Source organism: Gorilla gorilla, chromosome 1 (genome assembly GCF_029281585.2).
Source record: "Gorilla gorilla gorilla isolate KB3781 chromosome 1, NHGRI_mGorGor1-v2.1_pri, whole genome shotgun sequence".
NCBI classification, from domain to species: domain Eukaryota; kingdom Metazoa; phylum Chordata; class Mammalia; order Primates; family Hominidae; genus Gorilla; species Gorilla gorilla.
Window position 1 is genome coordinate 227,533,215 of NC_073224.2, and position 22,524 is coordinate 227,555,738.

Genomic DNA, 22,524 nt, shown 5'->3' on the forward strand with positions numbered 1-22,524 from the left:
ACTATATTCTAACTGCCACAGGGTTTTTCTCTCTCTAGCAGCTGAACAAGCACTGGTCCTAAGATAAGCAATATTGAAATGATTGCAGCTCATCCATCCCAGATTCTGACTAACTGACCCCCTGTTCCAAAAGCCATGACTCCAGCTTTGATTGGACAAGAGATTGATTCCAGTAACTTTCTGCTGATGAGAGGCCTCTGAGCATAGACTGGTTCTGGCCACTTGAAAGAGACTTAGCACGCGAGCGTCTTCATGTCCCTGATGCACCATTTGATATGGGGGGTCTAGCTGCAATGCATTGAAACATGAAGTCTCGGCGCAGCACGGTGGCTCACGCCTGTAATCCCAGCACTTCGGAACACTCTGGGAGACCGAGGCGGCAGATCACCTGAGGTCAGGCGTTCCAGACCAGCCTGACCAACATAGTGAAACCCTATCGCTACTAAAAATAGAAAAAGTGGGCCAGGTGCAGTGGCTCACGCCTGTAATCCCAGCACTTTGGGAGGCCGAGGCAGGCGGATCACAAGGTCAGGAGATCGAGACAATCCTGGTTAACACAGAGAAACCCCGTCTCTACTAAAAATACAAAAATTAGCTGGGCGTGGTGGCGTGAGCCTGTAGTCCCAGCTGCTGGGGAGGCTGAGGCAGGAGAATGGCGTAAACCCGGGAAGCGGAGCTTGCAGTGAGTGGAGATTGCACCACTGCACTCCAGCCTGGGCGACAGAGCGAGACTCCATCTCAAAAAAAAAAAAAAGTAGCCAGGTGTGGTGGCATGTACCTGTAGTCTCAGCTACTTGGCTGAGGCAGGAGAATCGCTTGAACCTGGGAGGCGGAGGATGCAGTGAGCTGATACGGTGCCATTGCAGTCCAGCCTGGGTGACAGAGCAAGACTCTGTCTCAAAAAGAAAAAGAAATGTGAAGTCTCCACCTCAAAGTGAACATGGGACATAAGCCACATGTATGTTTATTCAGTATGCATGTGTTAGGCCCCCTTCAAGAATACTCATAGCCCATTTCATGACCTGTTGAGTGTGTATACTTGGCCAACCCACTCAGCATAAATTCCTGCCTCATCACTTCCTCCCTGGAAGTACCAGTGAAGGATCTTTTCTGAAAGCTGCACTTTCGAGCCTGAGGCATGGCCAGCCTACAGGCCATAAGCTACAGAAATATATCTTTTTTTTCCTTTTTAAGCAGAGACAGGATTTTGCCTTGTTGCCCAGGCTAGAACTCCTTGGCTCAAGCAATCCACCCACATCGGCCTCCCAAAGTGCTGGAATTACAAGTGTGAGCCACCTTGCTTGGCCTATAGAATTATAGCTTTTTTTTTTTTTTTTGAGAGGGAGTCTCGCTCTTTGCCCAGGCTGCAGTGCAGCAGCACGATCTCGGCTCACTGCAATCTCCGCCTCCCGGGTTCAAGCAATTCTCCTTGACTCAGCCTCCTGAGCAGCTGCGATTACAGGCACGTGCCACCATGCCTAGCTAATTTTTGTATTTTTAGTAGAGACGGGGTTTCACCATGTTGGCCAGGATGGTCTCCATCTCTTGACCTTGTGATCCACCCGCCTCGGCCTCCCAAAGTGCTGGGATTACAGGCGTGAGCCACCACATCCGGCCTAGAAATATATGTTATAATAAAATAGAGCCATGTGTGGTGCCTCATGCCTGTAATCCCAATACTTTGTAAGGCTAAGATTGGAGCCCTGCCTGAGCCTGGCTGTTCTGGACCAGCCCGGGTAATATAGAGACTCCAGTAACGTGAGACTCTAGCACATGTTGAGTGGGGGTGGTCACATGTAGATGCTCATCGCAGCACTATTCACAACAGCAAAGACGTGGAATCCACTGGAATACCCATCAGTGGTGGACTGGATTAACAAAATATGGTACAGATACACCATGGAAACCTACACAGCCTGAAACAAGAACAAGATAATGCCCTTTCATTAAGTCCTCATCCTCCTTTTGCTTCAACATGGATGGAGCTAGAAGCCGTTATGCTAAGCAAACTAAAGCAGGCACAGAAAACCAAACACCACATGTTCTCACTTATAAATGGGAGCCAAATATTAAGTATACATGACATAATAATGGGAACAATAGACGCCCGGGACTACTGGAGAGTGGAGGGTGGAAGGGGAGTGGGTATCAAAAAACTACCAAAACTGGCTGGACATGGTGGCTCACGCCTCTAATCCCAGCACTGAGGCAGGTGCATCATTTGAGGTCAGGAGTTCTCCATGTCCAACGTGGTGAAACCCTGTCTCTACTAAAAATGCAAAAACTTAGCCTGGCATGGTAATGCAAGTCTGTAGTCTCAGCTACTTGGGAGGCCGAGGCAGGAGAATTGCTTGACTCTGGGAGGCGGAGGTTGCAGTGAGCTGAGAGCATGCCACTACACTCCAGCCTGGGTGACAGAGTGAGACGCCGCTTAAAAAAACAAACAAACAAACAAAAACTACCAAAATTATTATCTGATAGTTTGTCTATTATCTATAGAACAAACCTGCATCTGTATTTCTGGAACTAAAATACAAGTTTGAAAACCTGTGATTTTCAGTGATTGGTTAGAGACCTGACAAATAGCCATCACATTAGAGTCACCCACTAGATTTCTGCTTTGTCATTTTGGGGAGGTCACGGTTTCCTGTTTGCTCTAGTTTCTTGTAGATATAGATCTGTATTTTTGCACTGAAGGAAGAATGATTTACTCCAGTTTTCTCTGTCTGGCTTGCTTTGGTTTGGACTGAATACATTCCCTTAGTGAATCTTCACCACTAGGTTGCTGCTTCCTTCTTGGCTCCAGGTGGTGGCTTAAGCCCAGGTTTACCTAAGTTTTAGTAAACCACGAGAGTGCTGCCAGTCCCAAATGGGGAAAGTCCCAAAGGGATTCTCATGGCAGTGTAGGAGCACTAGCTAGGTCAAGCCCAGGTTTTCCTGTTTTTTGATAAGGAGAGAAGGGAGGTGTGATAGGAAGATCTCTCATTGAAATGAGTTAGTTTCCAAAAGGATGTATATTTCCATTAATATGGGCTGGAAATATTTAGAATGTATTATCCACCTAAATGATTTTAGCATTATTCTAAGAGAAATTGGATATCTTTACTGGACACAATCACTTTAATTCAGTAAACCCCACTAGTCACCATGAGGACAGGTCAGTGCCCTGGTTTTCCCGTTTTTTGATAAGGAGAGAAGGGAGGTGTTACAGGAAGATGTCTCATTGAAATGAGTTAATTTCCAAAAGGATGCATATTGATGTGGGCTAGAAATATTTAGAAAGTGTTATCTACCTAAATGATTTTAGTATTTTTCTAAGAGAAATTGGACATCTTTACTACACACAATTATGTTAATTCAGTAAAACCCACTAGCCACCATGAGGACAGGCAAGGGTTGGTGATGCCATGAGGCTCCCGCTAGTACACACTATGGCCATTCCCTCCCAAGGCAGGGGGCCGCACCTTGTGCAGTGAAGCCCTTTCCTGACATGGCCAATGATCAGGAACAGATTCTCCCAGATCTGCCCATTAGGAGTGAGCAGGGTCTCAGTATCTGGGGAGCAGTGAGGTCCCCTGACAAGAAGAGGGTTGACTCAATGGTTCATCATCACTGCCCACACAGAATGTTCCAGGTCCCAGGCATGCATCTTTTGTGGATGAACCCAGTAAATAACCACAGGAGAAAATAAGGAAGAGATGACTGGAGAGGTAAAGAATGGGCATAAATTAATCAAAGTTTAGGCTGGGCACGGTGGTTCACGCCTGTAATCCTAGCACTTTGGGAGGCTTCCTTGAGGTCACTTGAGGTTAGGAGTTTGAGACCAGTCAGGCCAACATCGTGAAACCCCGTCTCTACTAAAAACACAAATTCCCTTGAACCTGGGAGTTGGAGGTTGCAGTGAGCCAAGATCACACCACTGCACTCCAGCCTAGGTGACCAAGCAAGACTTCGTCAAATAAACAAAACAAACAAACAAAACAGGTCAGGCTCAGTGGCTCATGCCTGTAATCCTAGCACTTTGGGAGGCCAAGGTGGGCAGATTACCTGAGGTCAGGAGTTCGAGACCAGCCTGATCAACATGGAGAAATGCCGTTTCTAATAAAAATACAAAATTAGCTGGGCATGGTGGTGCATGCCTGTGATCCCAGCTACTCGGGAGGCTGAGGCAGGAAAATCACTTGAACCCAGGAGGCGAAGGGTGTGGTGAGCCAAGATCGCGCCATTTCACTCCAGCCTGGGCAACAAGAGCGAATCTCCGTCTAAAACAAAACAAAAAAAAAAGAAAAAAAAAACACAACAACAAAATGAAGTTTATTTTGATTCCTTTATTTCCTGCAGATGAACCTAAATCACAGATGAATTAGTACCTCTTTTTTTAATTCATCAGGAACTAAAGATTTCTGATGTATAAATTGCTGAAACAGGCTAATCAATCATGAAGGACAGCAGAGAGTTTCCATTTAGCTTCCCTCTACTTCCGACGTTTCTTTGTATCCATCCTTGCTGAGATAACTCCCTCACTCTAGATCTTCAGCTTTCTATTTCTGACTGTCTAGGACACAGATCCCTGAGTCTCAGTGACTCCATTCAACCTTTTCCCCAGTGCTGCCCCCTGCTGGGATTTTTTGTGTTTTTTTCCCACTCACAGAAAGCACATGCCTGAAACAGAGGTTTCTCTGCTCCCTTTATCATGCACCTATAGACCCGGCACAGCTGCTTATGCCTGTAATCCCAGAATCCTGGGAGACCAAGCAGGGGGCTCCCTTAAGCGTAAGAGTTTGAGACCAGCCTGGACAACATAGGGAAACCCTGTCTCAAATTTTTAAATAAAAATTGTAAAATTGTAAAATAAGGAAAAAGAAAAATAAAAGACATCTATGTCCCAGATTTTAGTTTCCAAGTGCCTGGAGAAAAAGCTTTTTATACCTCCACCCCACTAGGCAGGCCTTCCCCACAAGCAAAAATTGAACTACAGTTGCTCAGTGGGCAACATGCCACAGCAAGGGCAGGAGACGGGACCAAAGAAGATCCTTTTGGGCTGCCTTACTTCCCTCAGTATACGCATCAGCTCAGCCTGAAGTGGGGTGAGGAGCTCCGAAATGACATGACCCCTGTCGTCAAGACTCTCCCGAGGGGCAGGATATGTTTCCAGGCTCAAATTGCTCAGCCTGCCTGTGTGGCGCAGCAGGTCCTTCAGAGCATCCATGGACGTGTCATTGCCATGAAAACAGAAAGTGGTGAGGTTGGAGCAGCGGCTCAGGGCAGGCAGGATGACCCTGAGTTTGGAGTCCCCAATCCCACAGTCCACTAAGAAGAGGGTCTGAAGAGTGGCAGCAACTTTCTCTAGCAGAGCTCGGAGGGGCTCAAGACGGATGAAGCGCAGTGCACCATGACTCAGATTCAGCTGCTTCAGTTGACTGAGACTTGGGTACCAGGGCAGACATTCCAAGTCCTCTTCTTCTAGGAAGCCATAAGTTAATGCCAATGTCTCCAACGGGCTCTTGAGGCACCTGGGGAGAGCAAGAAGTTAGTACTGGGCAATGGCACCAGTTAGAGGACGGTGGTGGAAAATAACGTCAAGGGAAGAGCCTGTTTTGCCCAAACACAAGTTTGTTCTCATCATCTAATCATGGTCCTCCCGCAAGGTGCTGCCTGATGAGGACTTGGATCATTCAGAGGCAGTCCCATTTTAGGCTCAGTCCTGTCACCATCACTGGTGTGATTGGTTCAAGGCCATAAAATCTCTAAAGCCTCTTTTCTTCATCTTCCAGCAGAAAGCTTCATCTCTGGGCCACAGGAGCCCAGTGGAAGAGATGCCCAAAGAACTGACCTGAGCAAGGTCTAGGGACATCAGCTAGGGCTACCTGCTTTCAGAGGCTCCCTGACATGGCCACATCTGCAAACCACCTGTCACTTTGTACCACTCTCGTGCCTACTCCCTCACCTCCATCCCAGAAGCACGCATTTCCCATGTCAGTTACCTTTCCTGGAGTTCAAAACAACCTTTTACAGACAGGGAACCAGAGAGGGGATCATTCACGTTCACTAAGCTGTGAGGACAGAGCTTCCTCTGTGAAACGCACAGGTCTGGTGCACTTTCTCTTCTTTTACACCCTCCCCTCTGTTGCCTCTTTTTTATCATATTAACTTGAAACACACTTCCTAACAAGGAATTCCTAAAAGGAATTCACCCTCACTAGAGCTGAACCCTCCACTAACCAGCTCCCTACACGATGTCCCTCTCTGTAGCTTCTACCCCAGGTCATCCCTCTGCCCTTACTGGAGCGATCCTGTGATACCCACTTCAGGATATAGAGCACCAAACAGGACAGTGCATTCTAGTGTCCCCTTCCCTAGACATCTCCAGTGGCTGGCACACAGTAGATGCTGATTGGTGTTTATTGTAACAAAAAAAGGCTGTGCTATGGCCCCCAGAGAAAGCTCACCATCTTTCCTCACCTGATCAGCTGGTCCAGGTAGCCTCTGAAGAAGCAGACCCTTCTTACATAAAGCATCTGGAGGTACTCCAGCCTGAGGAGCACAGAGCTGAATTCAGCAACTAACTGTTCTTGGTTGTCAGAGCTTAGCAGGTAACGACAGCCATCGGAGATGAAGAGTTTGCGAAGATTCCTCATCTGGCTCAGGTAACGGCTAAACTCTGCCATCATACGTGGCCAGCACATGTTCCAAATTTCCAACACTTGGATACTGTCTGGGTATACTGTTTCCAATATGTTTCTGAAATTTAGAATGCTCACTGAATAATTCACCACCTTAGTACAGCACAGGTGTACTGAACCTCTTCTGTGCTGGACCCACCCAGAGAAGAAGCTCAGATCTTCATCCATGAATTTTTCCTTGAGGCAAACATCCATGAACACCTTCAAGGGCTGCTTCTCTCCTGTCCTTGGACAGTCCTCCACTGTCTGCCTCTTACTCATGGCCTCTGGGGAGCAGGACAGGGGCCTGGCTCCAGACCATATGGTCCAAAAATTCTCATCAACATCCCGCATTTCCAGCACTTGAAGTTTCCACCTCCTGTGAGTAACATAGGGGAAAAGCTCAGAATGTAGACAAGGACCCACCCCTGACCTGGGCTTTCACTCCACATCAAGGACTTCAGCTGCTTTTTTCCTCAGCGCCCCTCCTTCTGTCTCTTCTCCATCCCTTTCCCCCTTGGATTCTGCCTGGTACCCACTTCTGGTGCCTTTACCTTCCACTGGGAGCAGGCAGGTTCCTGTTTCCTCAGTGGACCCTGTATGGTGAGCAGTCCTTTCCCAGAGGAGCTGGGCAGTGGCCAAGAACTTTCCCAGCTTTCTCACTGGCACCATCAGAAGCCCCTGGGCCACCCCGGGTTCCCAATTTGTCTGACCCAGCTGTTTAGTCCCTGGACACCTGGGCCCTCCCCACCTGGGTCACCTCACCTGGGGCGAACCTTTTGGGCAAGCAGGCAATCAATCCCGTCCACTACATAATGTAAGATCTCCAGATCAGGCGTCTTCATCAGGGACCCCAGAGGGAGGCAGGGGAAGGGCCAGGCCTGCACCATCACCTTCAGAACCTCGCAGCGTCTGCTAGTGAAGGCCTCCACGAACAGTGGGGGGAAGAGCTCCCTGGGCAGCTCATCCAGGACGGAGATGGCCAAGGCCTGGTCCCTCAGCAGGCTCTGCCCTGCCAGCTCCAGGAGTCTGCGTGGGGCCTGGAAGCTCATCCTGATAAATCTGCAAGAAAACAAATCCAGAGGAAAGACAAACTTATCAGGCCACTCCTCTCACACCCTGACTTCTCCTGGGCCAAAAGTCACTACTCTGGCAGGTGTGAAAGAGTCCTTAGTTTACCCCAATTCGACTCTGCAATAATTGGCCACAGAGACATAGTTCTGCCCTTCTGGTACCAAGAAGAGTGTCTCCCAACCTCCAAGGAACGGGCAAGATCACTCCTACTCCATGAATTTTCATTAATTGCTCCACCCAACTCTATTAGCTCTGGGAAGTGTTACCGAGAGTCTTCAAAGCTCAGCTCCTTTTTTGAGAAAAAATGTCTTCTCAATTTAAGGATCTAAAACAATGGTCATGTGGCTGGGCTTGGTGGCTCACAACTGTAGTCCCAGCACTTTGGAGGCCAAGGCAGGTGGCTCACTTGATGTCAGCAGTTAGAGACCAGCCTGGCCAACAAGGTGAAACCCAGTCTTTACTAAAAATACAAAAAGTAGCCAGGCATGGTGGCAGGTGCCTGTAACTCCAGCTACTCGGGAGGCTGAGGCACAAGAATCACTTGAACCCAGGAGGCGGAGGTTGCAGTGAGCTGAGATAGTGCCACTGCACTCCAGCCTGGGCAACAGAGCGAGACTCAGTCTCAAAAAAAAAAAAAACAAAATAAAACAATAAAACAATGGTAATGGGAGTCTCCTGTGGCCCCAAACAACCTACAATCTCAGTTCCCACAGTGAACTTGGCTGGGAGAGACTAAAGGGATATTTTTAATTAGACACCATTATGTTCACTTTCAAAAGAGTAATGAGGGGCCACACATGGAGGCTCACAGCTGTAATTCCAACACTTTGGCAAGCCAAGGCAGAACAATCACTTAAGCCCTGGAGTTGCTGACCAGCCTGGGCTACATAGTGAGACCCTGTCTCTCCAAAAAAATACAAAAAATAGATGGACGTGATGGCACACACCTGTAGTCCCAGCTGCTCTGCAGGCTGAGGTGGAAGGATGGCTTGTGTCTGGGAAGCAGAAGTTACAGTGATCTGAGACTCTGCCACTGTACCCCCAGCCTGGGCAGAAGAGCAAGACTCTGTCTTAATAAATAAATAAATAAAATATTACCCACTTTGGAATGGAGTCTAGAGAAACAAATGGATCCCACATTCAGAACAAAGACTCCATTCTTGAAAATGGTGTATGAGACCAGTCATGTTGGCTCATGCCTGTAATCCCAAGACTTTAGAAGGCAAAGTGGGAGGTTTGCTTGAATCTAGGTGTCCCAGACCAGCCTAGGTAACAAACCAAGACCCCATCACTATAAAAAAAATAATAGGCCTGGCACGGTGGCTCACACCTGTAATCTCAGCACTTTGTGAGACTGAGGCGGGCAGATCGCCTGAGTTTGGGAGTTTAAGACCAGCCTGGCCAACAGAGTGAAACCCTATCTCTATTAAAAATACAAAAATTAGCCAGGTGTGGTGGCACACACCCACAGTCCCAGCTACTTGGGAGGCTGAAGCAGGAGAATCACTTGAACCCGGGAAGCAGAAGTTGCAGTGAGCCAAGATCATGCCTCTGCACTCGAACCTGGGCAACAGAGTGAGACTCTCTCTCAAAAAAAAAAAAAAGAAAAAAACAAAAACAAAACAAAAACAAAAAAATTAGCCGGTTACACTGGTGCATGCCTGAATTCCAGCTATTCAGAAGGCTAGAACTTCTGAGTAGGGAGGATGGCTTGAGCCCAGAAGGCAGAGGTTGCAGTGAGTCGAGATCACAATACTGCATTCCACCAAGAATGACGCAGGAAGACAATGCCTCAAAGAAAGAAAAAAAAAAAAAAAAGACTTCGGTCAATTGCATTATTTTTCAACTGCTTGATTCGGAACTCTGAAGCTGGGCATGGTGGCTCACACCTATAATCCCAGCACTTTGAGAGGCCTAGGTGGGCAGATCACGAGGTCAGGTGTTCGAGACCAGCCTGGCCAACATGGTGAAACCCTGTCTCTACTAAAAATACAAAAGTTAGCTGGGCATGGTGGTGGGCACCTGTAATCCCAGCTACTGAGGAGGCTGAGGCAGGAGAATTGCTTGAACCTAGGAGGCGGAGGTTGCAGTGAGCCGAGACCTCATCATTGCACTCCAGCCTGGGTGACAGAGCAAGACTCCATCTCAGAAAAAAAAAAAGAAAAACATTTGAAATGACATAAACTAAACACAAATAAAATATTTGGAGTGAAGAGATAAAACTGCATTAGAGAAAAAATTAAAGCCTACATGTGTTCATCTGAAAAACAGGCAGGAAAATTCTCTGTGCCACCTTGGCCTGCATGTCGCCATCTCTACTGGCTGACTGTGGGTCATAGGAGTGCCCTTGTGAAGGTCCCTGACTTACCAGATCTGGACTCACTTTGCAGTCTGCTCGGACCTCTTGGAGAATCAAGCAATAACTCCAGGCACAACAGCTCGGGGTCTCTTCTGTGGATGTTCACAAGCTTTCTTGGACCTTTCTCTTTTTTTGAGATGGAGTTTCGCTCTTGTTGCCCAGTTTGGAGTAAAATGGCGTGATCTCGGCTCACCGCAACCTCCACCTCCTGGATTCAAGTGATTCTCCTGTCTCAGCCTCCAAAGTAGCTGGAATTACAGGCATGCGCCACCACACCTAGCTAATTTTGTATTTTTAGCAGAGATGGTGTTTCACCATATTGGCCAGGCTGGTCTTGGGAACTCCTGACCTCATGACCCACCCTCCTCCTCAGCCTCCCAAAGTGCTGGGATTACAGGCACGAGCCATGGCTCCCAGCAACTTTCTTGGACTTTCCTAATCCCACCTCCTTTATCAACTTCCAGATTCCTATCAGAAAGTGATGCCTGATTGGATTTCTGAATTCCACCCAGTTAAGCCTCATTGAAGTTTTGGCTTTCTGCAGAATAATGGATTGAATCAGATATCCAATCATGAAACTGAAAGCACTGTAATTAGGGTGGAAGTCAAGAACTCATTTTGATGATTTTGATGTCACCAAAGAACTCCCAACCATAATATTTTCCGGTTTTGCTTTTCTGTCTAATCTCAGGAATAGGTTGAACCCTTCCCTGTCTTCCACTCAGGACTAGGAAGGTCACATATTACTACCATTCCATCTCTGCTTGTGGAGGGCATTAATGATTGAATTCTTGACTTCCACCCTAACAAACACTGATGGAATTTACCAGTATGTGACCTTCTTTGTCCTTGGGGAAATCTTTGGCCCCATCAAAATTATCAAAATGGGCCAGGCGCGGTAGCTCATGCCTGTAATCCCAGCACTTTGGGAGGCCCAGGCGGGTGGATCACGAAGTCAGGAGATCGAGACCATCCTGGCCAACATGGTGAAACCTTGTCTCTACTAAAAATACAAAAATTAGCCGGATGTGGTGGCGGGCGCCTGTAGTCCCAGCTACTCAGGAGGCTGAGGCAGGAGAATCACTTGAACCCAGGAGGTGGAGGTTGCAGTGAGCCAAGATCGTGCCACTGCACTGCAGCCTAGGTGACAGAGAGAGACTCTGCCTCAAAAAGCAAAACAAAACAAAACAAAATTATAAAAGGTTTCAGCCAGGCACTGTGGCTCACGCCTATAATCCCAGCACTTTGGGAGGCTGAGGCAGGTGGATCACGAGGTCAGGAGATCGAGATCATCCTGGCTAACAGTGAAACCCTGTCTCCACCAAAATTACAAAAAATTAGCCAGGCATGGTGGCAGGCGCCTTTATTCCCAGCTACTCCAGAGGCTGAGGCAGGAGAATGGCATGAACCTGGGAGGCGGAGCTTGCAGTGAGACAAGATCGCGCCACTGCACTCCAGCCTGGGTAACAGAGCAAGACTCAGTCTCAAGATAAATAAATAAATAAATAAAAATAAAAATGTTTCAGAGTTTAAACTTTATAAGCCAGGTGCGGTGGCTCAAGCCTGTAATCCTGGCACTTTGAGAGAACAAGGTAGGCAGATCATGAGGTCAGCAGTTCGAGACCAGCCTGGCAAATATGGTGAAACCCTGTCTCTACTAAAAATACAATAATTAGCTGGGCATGGTGTGATGCACCTCTAGTCCCAGCTACTCAAGAGTCTGAGGCAGAAGAATCACTTGAACCCGGGAGGTGGAGGTGGCAGTGAGCCAAGATCATGCCACTGCACTACAGCCTGGGCAACAGAGGGAGACACCATCTCAAAAAAAAAAAATCAGTGAAGCATGGTGGCGCACACCTGTAGTCCCAGCTACTCTGGAGGCTGAAATGGGAAGATCCATTTTTTGATCCCCACGATGCAGAGGTTGCAGTGAGCCTAGATCAATCTACTGCCCTCTGGGCTGGGCAACAGAGCCTGTATCAAAAACAAAAACAAACAAAACAAAAAACAGCTTCATGAAGGCAGTGGTTTTATCCCCACAATATTGAATTTAAATGTTCGTGTATATATTGGTCATTTGGGATTTAAGTTACCCATATGAGGAAATCGTATGCTCATTTGTGTGGAAGAGAGGTACCGCTAAGGGTGTGATTGGTCTCGAGACTTTGTTCCAGGTTTCTCTGGAGGAAATCAGGTAAAAATTACAAAGAGAAGTAAGGGTGGTGGCTGGGCTGGGCTGGGTTGGGCTTAGTGTTCCAATGGGACCTAGAGATTGAACCAAGTCATGGTCAATGTGTTGGGTTTTTGTGGGCATGAGGGAGACTCTTTCCAACATTGGCCAATGCCACCTTAACTGTGATCCTTATGGCCAAGGAGGATGCCTTCAAAACCACTTATGGAATCCTCCTTATTTTTCCCTTCCAAACCCTTGTCTTCCTTGACCTCCCTGAATAGTCTCACACCTATTCCCATTGCTTTGCTCATTTCATAAGAAAAAAATCCTTTTTTACTGAGTCTCTTTCTCTGTCTGTTAAGTACACCATATTTTCGTTGACACACAGATGAGTAACCCAGTTTTAGGGTGAGAAAGGGTCAAAGGATCCCATTCTCCACCAGTCGGAGGTAATGGGACGGTCATGGTTATTCTTCATCATAGCTGCATCTGCACATTGCCAGTGAAAACCTGCAGATCAGCCAGGCTTGGTGGCTCACACTTGTAATCCCAACACTTTAGGAGGCCAAGTCGGGAGAATCACCTAAGGCCAGGAGTTCAAGACCAGCCTGGCCAACATGGTGAAACCCCATCTCTACTAAAAAATATATACATATATATAAATTAGCCAGGTGTGTTGGGGCATGCCTGTAATCCCAGCTGCTTGGGAGGCTGAGGCAGGAGAATTGCTTGAACAAGGGAGGCGGACATTGCAGTGAGCCAAGACTGCACCATTGCACTCCACCCTGGGTGACAGAGTGAGATTCCATCTCAAAAAAAAAAAAAAAAACAAAAGCAAAAACCTGCAAATCACAGTTGGCGGGCTTCCAAACCAACCATCTGGGGAAGGACTTAGGATTCATGGCTTACATCCTGTCCCTGAGTAAATCATCTGATCATGAGCTTCTCAAACTCTTCAAGTACTGACAAAGGCTTCACCTTCTGACATTGAGAAGGACGCTGATTTGATTTTGATCATGAAGTTTGACTGTCTTGCACTTCAAGCATTTTGGCCTGTTCATTGTCAACCTTGGCCAATGATTGTAACCTCTGTGTTGTACCCATCATTGAAGAAGGACAACTCAGCTATGAGGAGTCCCACTGCCTTCTACACTCTCTCATGAAAGCATTCCAACTTATAATAGACTTTGGAACACACCCACTTTGTTGCTCTGTGTTCCTGGGTCAATTCTCACATTCAGCTTCCAATAAACTTGTATCAAATTATTTCTCCTTCAACAGCCTTAATTTCCATTGACACCAGATTGTGTGACTGTGGTTTAAATTGGGATAGAGGAGCAAGCATAGTGGTTAACACCAGTAATCCCAGCATTTGGAAAGCCAAAGTGGGCAGATTGTTGAGTCCAGGAGTTCAAGACCAGCCTGGGCAATGTGGCAAAACCTCATCTCTACAAAAAATACAAAAATTAGCTGGGCATGGTGGCATGCACCTGTACTCTCAGTGACTTGGGGGGCTGAGGTGGAAGGATCACTTGAGCCTAGGAGGCAGAGGTTGCAGTGAGCTGAGATCTGCCACTGCACTCCAGCTTGGGTGACAGAGTGAGAACCTGTCTTATAAATAAATAAATAAGGCTGGGCACAGTGGCTCACACCTGTAATCCCAGCACTTTGGGAGGTCGAGGTGGGTGGATCACCTGAGGTCGGGAGTTCAAGACCAGCCTGACCAACATGGAGAAACCCTGTCTCTACTAAAAATACAAAATTAGCCGGGCATGGTGGCACATGCCTGTAATCCCTGCTACTAGGGAGGCTGAGGCAGGAGAATCGCTTGAACCAGGGAGGCAGAGGTCGTGGTGAGCTGAGATCACACCAATGCACTCCAGCCTGGGCAACAAGAGTGAAATTCCATCTCAAAAAAAATAAAATAAAATAAATACATAAATAAATAAATGTAGGAAGAAAAAGTATTTTAATGAATTAGATGAAGTAGCCATTGCATGCTATCTCCATTAAAGGATAAGTAGGTTCCTCTACAAAATGCCCTGATTATTGATGCATCTAATAAACCAAACTATTGGCCGGGTGCGGTGGCTCACACCTGCAATCCCAACACTTTGGGAGGCCAAGGTGGATGGATCACAAGGGCTCAGGAGTTTCAGACCAGCCTGGCCAACATGGCAAAACCTCGTCTCTACTAAAAATACAAAAAATTAGCCAGGTGTGGTGGAGAGCACCTGTAATCCTAGCTACTTGGAGGCTGAGGCAGGAGAACTGCTTGAACCCAGGAGGCAGAGGTTCCAGTGAGCTAAGATCATGCCATTGCTCTCCAGCCTGGGCAACAGAGTGAGACTCTGTCTCAAAAAAACAAAAACAACACAAACAAACAAAAGAAGCTATTATTTATTTCATATAGTAGAACTGTAGAGACAATCCCTTTGCCTCTCATGTTTCCATTAAACCAATGTCTAGTTTTTTAGTTTTTTGTTTTTTGGGTTTTTTATTGAGACGGAGTCTTGTTATGTTACCCTGGCTGGAGTGCAATGGCACGATCTCAGCTCACTGCAACCTCTGTCTCCCAGGTTCCAGCGATTCTCCTGCCTCAGCCTCCCAAGTAGCTGGAATAACAGGCACTCGCCATGATGCCCAGCTGATTTTTTTGTATTTTTTTGTAGAGACGGGGTTTCACCACGTTGGCCAGGCTGGTCTTGAACTCCTGACCTCAGGTGATCTGCCTGCTTCGGCCTCCCAAAATGCTGGGATAACAGATGTGAGCCACTGCGTCCAGCCACCAATGTCTGGTTTTAGTAAGATGCTGATTACGTAGTAGAGGGTAACATGATCATGCTCATGTTTTGTTTTGTTTTGTTTTGTTTTGTTTTGTTTTGTTTTGTTTTGCTTTGATTTAGACAGAGTCTCACTCTGTTGCCCAGGCTGGAGTGTAGTGTTGCCATCTCAGCTCACTGCAACCTCTACCTCCTGGGTTCAAGCGATTTTCCTGGCTCAGCCTCCCAAGTAGCTGGGATTACAGGGGCCTGCCACTACACCCAGCTAATTTTTCTTGTACTTTTAGCAGAGATGGGGTTTCACCATGTTGACCAGGCTGGTCTTGAACTCCTGATCTCAAGTGATCTGCCCTCTTCAGCCTCCCGAAGTGCTGGGATTACAGGCATGAACTACTACCTCTGACTGTTGTTTTGTTTGTTTGTTTTTGTTTTGTTTTGTTTTGTTTTTTGAGATAAGGCCTTCTTCACTCTGTTGCCCAGGCTAGAGTTCAGTGGCATAATCATAGCTCATAGCAGCCTTGAACTCCTGGACTCAAGTGATCCTTCTGCTGCAGCCTCCTAAGTAGTGGTCATGTTCTAATTTTATATCTATTTCCCTTACACATTGGCTTCCAATCTCCATAATGTGTGTCAAACCAAAGAGTCTGGTTACAGAGGGAGTCTGGAACACTGCCTAGATCAACCCAGTTGCACTAAGGTTTTCTATGCACAGAAATAAATTTCCAGGCCCTGCTTGGTGGCTCACACCTGTTATCCCAGAACTTTTGGAGGCCGAGTCAGGCAGATTGCTTAAGCCCAGAGGCCAGGAGTTAGTGACCAGCCAGGGCAGCATGGTGAAACATTCTCACTCATAGGTGGGAATTGAACAATGAGATCACATGGACACAAGAAGGGGAATATCACACTCTGGGGACTGTGGTGGGGTGGGGGGAGGGGGGAGGGATAGCATTGGGAGATATACCTAATGCTAGATGACGAGTTAGTGGGTGCAGTGCACCAGCATGGCCCATGTATACATATGTAACTAACCTGCACAATGTGCACATGTACCCTAAAACTTAAAGTATAATAAAAATAAATAAATAAATAAAAATAAAATTAAAAAAACACAAAACCTAGCCAGGTGTGGTGGCACACGCCTATAATCCTAGCTATTTAGGAGACTGATTTGGAGGATTGATTGAGCCTGGCAGGTCAAGGCTGCAATAAGCCGTGATCGTGCCACTTCACTCCAGCCTAGGTTGCAAAACAAGACCCTGTCTCGAAAAAGAAAAACAAAAACAAAGATTAAAAAAAAAATGTTTACATAGCCAGCAATTGATTTGCTTAGTAAAAGAAGCTAAACTTTGAACAGTAGAACTTTGAGAATGTTCAGTTTGAGGCCAGGCACGGTAGCTTACACCTGTAATCCCAGCACTTTGGAAGGCCAAGGTGGGAGGATCACCTGAGGTACGGAGTTCGAGGCCAGCCTGGCCAACATGGTGAAACCCCGTCTCTACTAAAAATACAAAGATTAGCCTGGCAAGGTGGTGTAAACCAGTAGTTACAGCTACTTGGACGGCTGAGGCAGGAGAATCGCTTGAACCCGGGAGGCAGAGGTTGCAGTGAGCAGAGATGGTGCCACTGCACTCCAGCCTGGTGAAAGACGGAGACTTTATCTCTTTTTTTTTTTTTTTTTTTTTTTTTTTGAGACAGAGTCTCGCTCTGCCGCCCAGGCTGGAGTGCAGTGGCGCGATCTCGGCTCACTGCAAGCTCCGCCTCCCAGGTTCACGCCATTCTCCTGCCTCAGCCTCCCGAGTAGCTGGGACTACAGGCGCCCGCCACCACGCCCGGCTAATTTTTTGTATTTTTAGTAGAGGCGGGGTTTCACTGTGTTAGCCAGGATGGTCTCGATCTCCTGACCTCATGATCCACCCGCCTCTGCCTCCCAAAGTGCTGGGATTACAGTCGTGAGCCACCGCGCCCGGCCGGGGGACTCTATCTCAAAAAAAAAAAAAAAAAAAAAAAAAAGTAGTAAAACTTTTGGTTAGCCGGGCACGGTGGCTCACGCCTGTAATCGCAGCACTTTGGGAGGCCGAGGCGGGCAGATCATGAGGTCAGGAGATCGAGACCATCCTGGCTAACATGGTGAAGCCACATCTCTACTAAAAATAGAAAAAAATTAGCCAGGCGTGGTGGCAGGTGCCTGTAGTCCCAGCTACTCAGGAGGCTGAGGCAGGAGAATGGCATGAACCCAGGAGGCAGAGCTTGCAGTGAGCCAGGATCATGCCACTGCACTCCAGCCTGGGTGACAGAGCGAGACTCCGTCTCAAAAAAAGAAACAAAAAAAAAACTTTTGGTTAGTGTAATCTAGTCTTCCCTGTAGATGTAGCTAATTTTATTTTATTTTTATTGTTATTTTTTTTTGAGACAGAGTCTTCCTCTGTCTCCCAGACTGGAGTACAATGGTGCGATCTCGGCTCACTGCAACCTCTGCCTCCTGGGTTCAAGTGATTCTCCTGCCTCAGCCTCCCTAGTAGCTGGGAATACAGACATGCACCACCATGCCCAGCTACTTTTTGTATCTTTAGAAGAGAAGGGGTTTCACCGTGTTGGACAGGCTGGTCTCGAACTCTTTACAAGTGATCCACCCGCCTCAGCCTCCCAAAGTGCTGGGATTACAGATGTGAGCCACTGCGCCCAGCCTGGTTTAGCTAATTTTAGTTTCAAGATACTATTTGTTCATTCAACCTTTGTAGAAGGCTGAGAAAAACAAGGGCAATGGTAGTGCCACTAAATTTGTAAAATCTTCTTTAAGCGTTTGATAACCTGTCCAGTAGTGTGTTCCTGAGACAGGATTGTTCCGTTGACTTTGACCTTCTTCATGGGCAGGAACTAGAGTGGCTTGTTTCACTCCGGCTGCAGTCTGTGGATGGCTGAGTGTGAACAGCTCAGTGTAGGGTCAGAGTGACAGGTTCCTGCACCTGCCCTTTTTGACACTCACGTTCTTATTTGGTGTAAAGGAAGAACCAGGTCACATTAGCTATTTAAAGAGTAGCATAAGTGAAGGATTTTATTGGGTGATAAATGTGGCTCTCAGTGGAAAGGAGAGTTAGAAAGGGGACGGTGCTGCCAGGCGCAGTGGCTCAAGCCTGTAATCCCAGCACTTTGGGAGGCTGAGGCAGATGGATCACCTGAGGTCAGGAGCTCAAGACCAGCCTGGCCAACATGGTGAAACCCCATCTCAACTAAAAATACAAAAAAATTAGCTGGGCGTGGTGGCGGGCGACTGTAATGCAAGCTACTTGGGAGGCTGAGGCAGGAGAATCTCTTAAGCCCAGGAGGCAGAGCTTGCAGTGAGCAGTGAGCTGAGATCACGCCACTGCACTCCAGCCTGGGCAACAGAGTGAGACTCCGTCTCAAAAAAAAAAAAAAAAATAAGAAAGGGGATGGTGCAGCAAGAAGATGACCTTCCCCTGAAGCCACACCATCTGAAGTTAGCTGCATCTCTCTGTAGGCTTTAATGCTCATCTGCTTGTAACCCCAACATTCAGTCACTTGTATTCCGATGCTCAGCATCTTGCATCCCCGACCACTTGCAGCAGCCACTTGTGTTGCTCTGCCAGCTGGTCTTTTTATGGGCCCAGGATAGGGTGTGGGGAAGGCCAAAAGGGCAACCATTTGGGCAGAAAAATGGGGTTAGCTGTTTTCACTTAGGGCCGAGTTTCCAGGATTGAGGGTGGGTTTAGTTGGGAGCCCAGCTGTTCTGAATCATTTCCTTATTGCTGGCCAACAAGGTAAAACCCTGTCTCTACCAAAAATTAGCTGGGTGTGGTGGGGGATGCCTGTAGTTCCAGCTACTTGGGAGGCTGAGGCAGGAGATTCCTTGAACCCAGGAAGCAGAGGTTGCAGTGAGCTGAGATCGTGCCACTGCACTCCAGCCTGGTGACAGAGCAAGACTCCGTATCCAAAAAAAGAAGAATGGGCACACAGATGCCTCAACAGTTGGCAACTGAGGGACTTTTCCTCCTGGGTCATTATCCATCCATTCCAATTATGGAAAAATTCCTGCTTTCTAGAGCATTAAAGGAGAATCACCAAGAGGATATTAAGACAGGTGGTGATAAAGCCTTTTGGATATAGTTGTTCTCACTATTGGGTTTATGCAAATGGAGATATGATAAAGACATTTTTTGGCCACTTTAGGACAGATTACAAAAGAAACCACAAAACAATGCTGTGGGACACAGAAGTCTCTAAATTCCTTACCTTAAGTGGTTTCAGGGAAATGTTTATGTTTATAGCTAATTGTTACAAGTCTAACTAAAACCAAGGTTGCAGTAGCTCAATGCATAGAACTTATAGATAAGTCCATTTTTGTAAGCTTGCTTTTTGGCTTTGGTTTTAGGCTTCTGTTGCCTAAAAGGTTTTAAGTGTTGATGCATGCCTGCCCACCGCCACGCTCATCTGGCCTAGGATGCTTTAATTGGCTGTAAGTCTTTTGGCTCCGAATCTCACGTCCATAGGAGTCCCACCTAGGGGCTGGGTGGACCAAGGCAGGTAGCTCCGCCACCCTGTCATCCACATGAGACAAATTAAAACTTTGGCCATTGATGCTGCTTCTGGCATATCCTGATGAACAGGGGGGAAAATGAGAAATAACAGTGAATTTCTAAGCCCCCTAACTGAAGAAACAGACCCCCTATTGGTCAAGAGGAACCCCCAGTTATCCTTGAAAACTGAGTTCTCAAGGAGAACGAGATGGTGGGCGGGGGTTCCACATGCTTCAGTATACCCCCTCCCTTGCTAACCACCATTAGCCTTTCTTCCTTAAGGGTCAAACAGAAACCAGCTCTTTAAGAATCTACCACTCATAGCAACCAACTGCCTGATGCTGCTCCTCCCGTCAGAGTGGCCATCCAACACTTGGCCACTCTTTTTTTTTTTTTTTTTTGACACGGGGTCTCCTTCTGTCACCCAGGCTGGAGTGCAGTGGCACCATCTTGGCTCACTGCAACCTCTGCTTCCCATGTTCAAGTGATTCTCCTGCCTCAGCCTCCCAAGTAGCTGGGATTACAGGCGTGGGCCACCATGCCCAGCTGATTTTTGTATTTTTAGTAGGGACAGGGTTTCAACATGTTGGCCAGGCTGGTCTCGAACTCCTGACCTCAGGTGATCCACCCACTGGGATCAGGTGCTGGAATTCCAGCTATGAGCCACCTTGCCTGGCCATGGCCACCTTTTATGAAAAATAAAGCTCTCTCTTCCAAACTTAAAATAAATAAGTAGTAAAATAAATGATACATACCAACAGAACACTGTATATAGTAAATACACACATACAATATGTATGCAGTTGAAAAATATAATAGTGGCCGGGCGCGGTGGCTCACGCCTGTAATCCCAGCACTTTGGGAGGCCGAGACGGGTGGATCATGAGGTCAGGAGATCAAGACCAGCCTGACTAACACAGCGAAACCCCGTCTCTACTAAAAACACAAAAAATTAGCCGGGCGCAGTGGCGGGTGCCTGTAGTCCCAGCTAACTTGGGAGGCTGAGGCAGGAGAATGGCGTGAACCCAGGAGGCGGAGCTTGCAGTGAGCCGAGATCGCGCCACTGTAGTCCAGCCTAGGGGACAGTGCGAGACTCCGTCTCAAAAAAAAAAAAAAAAAAAAAAAAATATATATATATATATATATATATATATATATATAAAATAGTAATGTTGACAAAAAGAGTCAAACTCTGCAATATATGTGAAGAGGTTTATTCTGAGCCAAATATGAATGACCATGGCCCATGACACAGCCCTCAAGAGGTCTGGAGAGGCTGGGCGCAGTGGCTCATGCCTGTAATCCCAGCACTTTGGGAGGCCGAGGCAGGTGGATCACGAGGTCAGGAGATCGAGACCATCCTGGCTAAAACGGTGAAACCCTGTCTCTACTAAAAATACAAAAAAAAATTAGGTGGGCATGGTGGCGGGCGCCTGTAGTCCCAGCTACTCGGGAGGCTGAGGCAGGAGAATGGCGTGAACCCGGGAGGCGGAGCTTGCATTGAGCCGAGATCGCGCCACTGCACTGCAGCTTGGGTGACAGAGCAAGACTCCATCTCAAAAACAAAACAAAACAAAAAGAGGTCTGGAGAACACGTGCCCAGGGTGGTTGGGGCGCAGCTTGGTTTTATACAGTTTAGGGGGACATGAAACATCAATTAAATACATCTGAGAAATATATGGCCAGTCCCCCTGGTTCTGTGGCTCACGCCTGTAATCCCAGCACTTTCAGAGGCTGAGGTGGGTGGATCATTTGAGGTCAGGAGTTCGAGACCAGCCTGGCCAACATGCTGAAACCCCATCTCTACTAAAAATACAAAAATTAGCCTGTCATGGTGCTACACACTTTTAATCCCAGCTACTCAGGAGGCTGAGGCAGAAGAATTGCTTGAATCTGGGAGGTGGAGTTTGCAGTGAGCTGAGATCACACCACTGCACTCCAGACTGGGTGACAGAGCCAGACTCCATCTCAAAAAAAAAAAAAGAAAGAAAGAAAAAAGAAATACATGGCCGGGTGCATGGTGGCTCACGCCTGTAATCCCAGCACTTTAGGAGGCTGAGGAGGGTGGATCACCTGAGGTCAGGAGTTAGAGACCAGCCTGGCCAACATAGTGAAACCCCGTCTAATTTTTGTAAAAATACAAAAATTAGCCAGGCGTGATGGTGTGTGCCTGTATTCCCAGCTACTCGGGAGGCTGAGACAGGAGAATTACTTGAACCCGGGAGACAGGAATCGCAGTAAGCCAAGAGGACACCACTGCATTTCAGCCTGGGCGACAGAGTGAGAATCTGTGTGAAAGAAAGAAAGAGAGAGGGAGAGAGGGAGGGAGGGAGAGAGAGAGAGAGAAGAAAAGAAAAGAAAAAAAAGAAGAAAAAGAAAAGAAAAGAGAAGGAAAGGAAGGAAAAGAGAAGAAAAGAAAAGAATTACATTGGTTTGGCTCAGAAAGGAGAGACAACTGAAGGGTCAGGGGCTTCCAGGCTATAGGTAAATTTAAACATTTTCTGGTTGACAATTGGTTGAGTTTGTCTAAAGACCTGGGATCCATAGAAAGGAAATGGTCAGGGTGAAATAAAAGATTGTGAAGACCAAGGTTCTTTTGAAATCTTATAGTGGCCACCCTTCGAGACAACAGATGACAAATGTTTCCTATTCAGACCCTTAAAATTACCAGACAGTTCATCTCTTCAGGATTGGGAGGGCCTGCAAGAAAAAGATCTAGCTGTGTTAATAGAGATTCTTTACAGATGCAGATTTTCCCCCATAAAGGACAGCTTTGCAGGGCCATTTCAAGATATGGCAAAGAAACATGCCTTGGGGCAAAATATCTTGACTTTCTCCTCTGTCACAGGATGTTATGCCAGAGTCAGATTGGAAAGTAAGTCACCATATACAGGGCTAACAAAAACTCATCTGATGGGAATTTATGATTTTGGGGCATGAC

The 22,524-nt window shown here is 47.1% G+C and overlaps 1 protein-coding gene across 1 annotated transcript; it reads right to left on the bottom strand.

Annotated features, from left to right (window-relative positions):
- Positions 1-4,943: 4,943 nt before the first annotated feature.
- LOC134758536 (PRAME family member 22-like) lies at positions 4,944-7,714 on the bottom strand. Its single transcript, XM_063706528.1, has 3 exons — positions 7,428-7,714; positions 6,463-7,041; positions 4,944-5,513 (listed from the first exon to the last, which is right to left on the bottom strand). Exons 1-3 carry the CDS (start codon positions 7,712-7,714, stop codon positions 4,973-4,975), a joined length of 1,407 nt encoding a protein of 468 aa, XP_063562598.1. The 3' UTR covers positions 4,944-4,972.
- Between the last annotated feature and the right edge of the window lie 14,810 nt (positions 7,715-22,524).

What these genes read in the sequence shown, in the direction of transcription:
- LOC134758536 (XM_063706528.1), bottom strand. Translation starts at nt 7,714, where the DNA reads ATGAGCTTCCAGGCCCCACGCAGACTCCTGGAGCTGGCAGGGCAGAGC. An exon ending in GCCCAAAAGGTTCGCCCCAG is followed by an intron (nt 7,042 to 7,427) that starts GTGAGGTGACCC and finishes TGTTACTCACAG; the next exon opens with GAGGTGGAAACTTCAAGTGC. An exon ending in TACCTGGACCAGCTGATCAG is followed by an intron (nt 5,514 to 6,462) that starts GTGAGGAAAGAT and finishes TGCTCTCCCCAG; the next exon opens with GTGCCTCAAGAGCCCGTTGG.